The sequence below is a fragment of the Charadrius vociferus genome, unplaced genomic scaffold, assembly GCF_000708025.1.
Source record: "Charadrius vociferus isolate BGI_N301 unplaced genomic scaffold, ASM70802v2 scaffold1077, whole genome shotgun sequence".
Taxonomy (NCBI): domain Eukaryota; kingdom Metazoa; phylum Chordata; class Aves; order Charadriiformes; family Charadriidae; genus Charadrius; species Charadrius vociferus.
In genome coordinates this window covers 149,425-150,590 of record NW_009649168.1, presented here as the reverse complement: position 1 = coordinate 150,590, position 1,166 = coordinate 149,425, and the positions used below count along the sequence as shown (strand labels likewise).

Sequence of the window (1,166 nt, the reverse complement as noted above, 5' to 3'; positions counted from 1 at the left end):
TGGTTTGTGTGTCCCACCTACCTACTTCAAACACAAAAAAGAAATTACTGTTGCTCCTGTGGCTCACCCTGGCCTTCGTTCTTGTTCAGTGTTTTTCTCAAATTTTCCTTTGATTGCAGCCAGTAATCAGCCAACAGCAACCAGCTTCAGTCCGTTACCCTTTCATTGCCTATACCTATTATGTTGCCAAAGGACTTTTAGAATAAAAAAGTTACATTATTGTTCAGGCTTCAAGTTCTACTCAATAGCTGTAGCTGTCACTAGGATAATTTGCTACTGCAGTGCTTAGGACCCAAAAGTAAACACTGTAGTTTGACAACCAGTCACCAAAAGCGTAATAAAAACATGTAATAAAATGTTTGCTTTGTCTAGAGGATCTCATTTTTATTTTAAAAAATGATTACTCTCTGGTGAACATTTTTTTTCACTCTTAATGAAAGGTATTCCTGCCCATGGCCAGGGGGGTTGGAACCAGATGATCTCTAAGGTCCCTTCCAACCCAACCCATTCTATGATTCTACTGCTAGTGAAAGACAGCAGAGTAGTTTGTTTGTTTGTTTAATGATAGTTTAGAATCATACAGTTTCCAACAGTAGGTAATGAGACATGTCAGTAGAATTAGACTTGGTTACACTGCTGCCTGTGCACTCTTCGATAATGCCTTCAGGTCCAAAATGCACTTTGCAATACTCTCCTTCTGCTGCAAAAGAAAGGAAAACAGCTTTCAGAAGAACAACATTATGAAAGACATTTAAACAAGCAAAGTATGTATTCTAATGCATTTTAGATACTCCTTTTTGGACCCATAAAGAGTTACAGATTAAAAGGGATATAATTATAGCTCATGAAGTCAGAGATTCAAATCCAAACAATGACCTGCACTAAAGCATCTGCACGCAGTGCTAAGAATGTGTTTTCTTTTTTGTGTTCAGCTTCATTCCTTAAAACAAAGGACATCTAGAGCCCACCTGCAGATCTTAAGCTGCCATGGTCTTACACAGAGAATTTTACAAGTGAGTTCCCTGATCTGTTAGCTATACACCTAACGACAAGCTTAGCTCTGTGCTGCAACAACAAACACCACACGTGATTCTAGTTTGGATCACCAGCTACACAAGCATCCAGTACCTAGTAACTGGGCTTGTTAGCTCTTACCCAGCAGCAGG

The 1,166-nt window shown here is 39.3% G+C and overlaps 1 protein-coding gene across 1 annotated transcript in view; it reads right to left on the bottom strand.

The window, feature by feature from the left end:
- Positions 1-544: 544 nt before the first annotated feature.
- Positions 545-1,166, bottom strand: part of ATP5F1 (ATP synthase, H+ transporting, mitochondrial Fo complex, subunit B1) — a 4,892-nt gene continuing 4,270 nt past the window's right edge. The window contains exon 6 of the mRNA XM_009888463.1: positions 545-700. Within this exon, the coding sequence (XP_009886765.1) occupies positions 629-700 (72 nt within the window). The 3' untranslated portion in view covers positions 545-628. The remainder of the gene's footprint in view (positions 701-1,166) is intronic.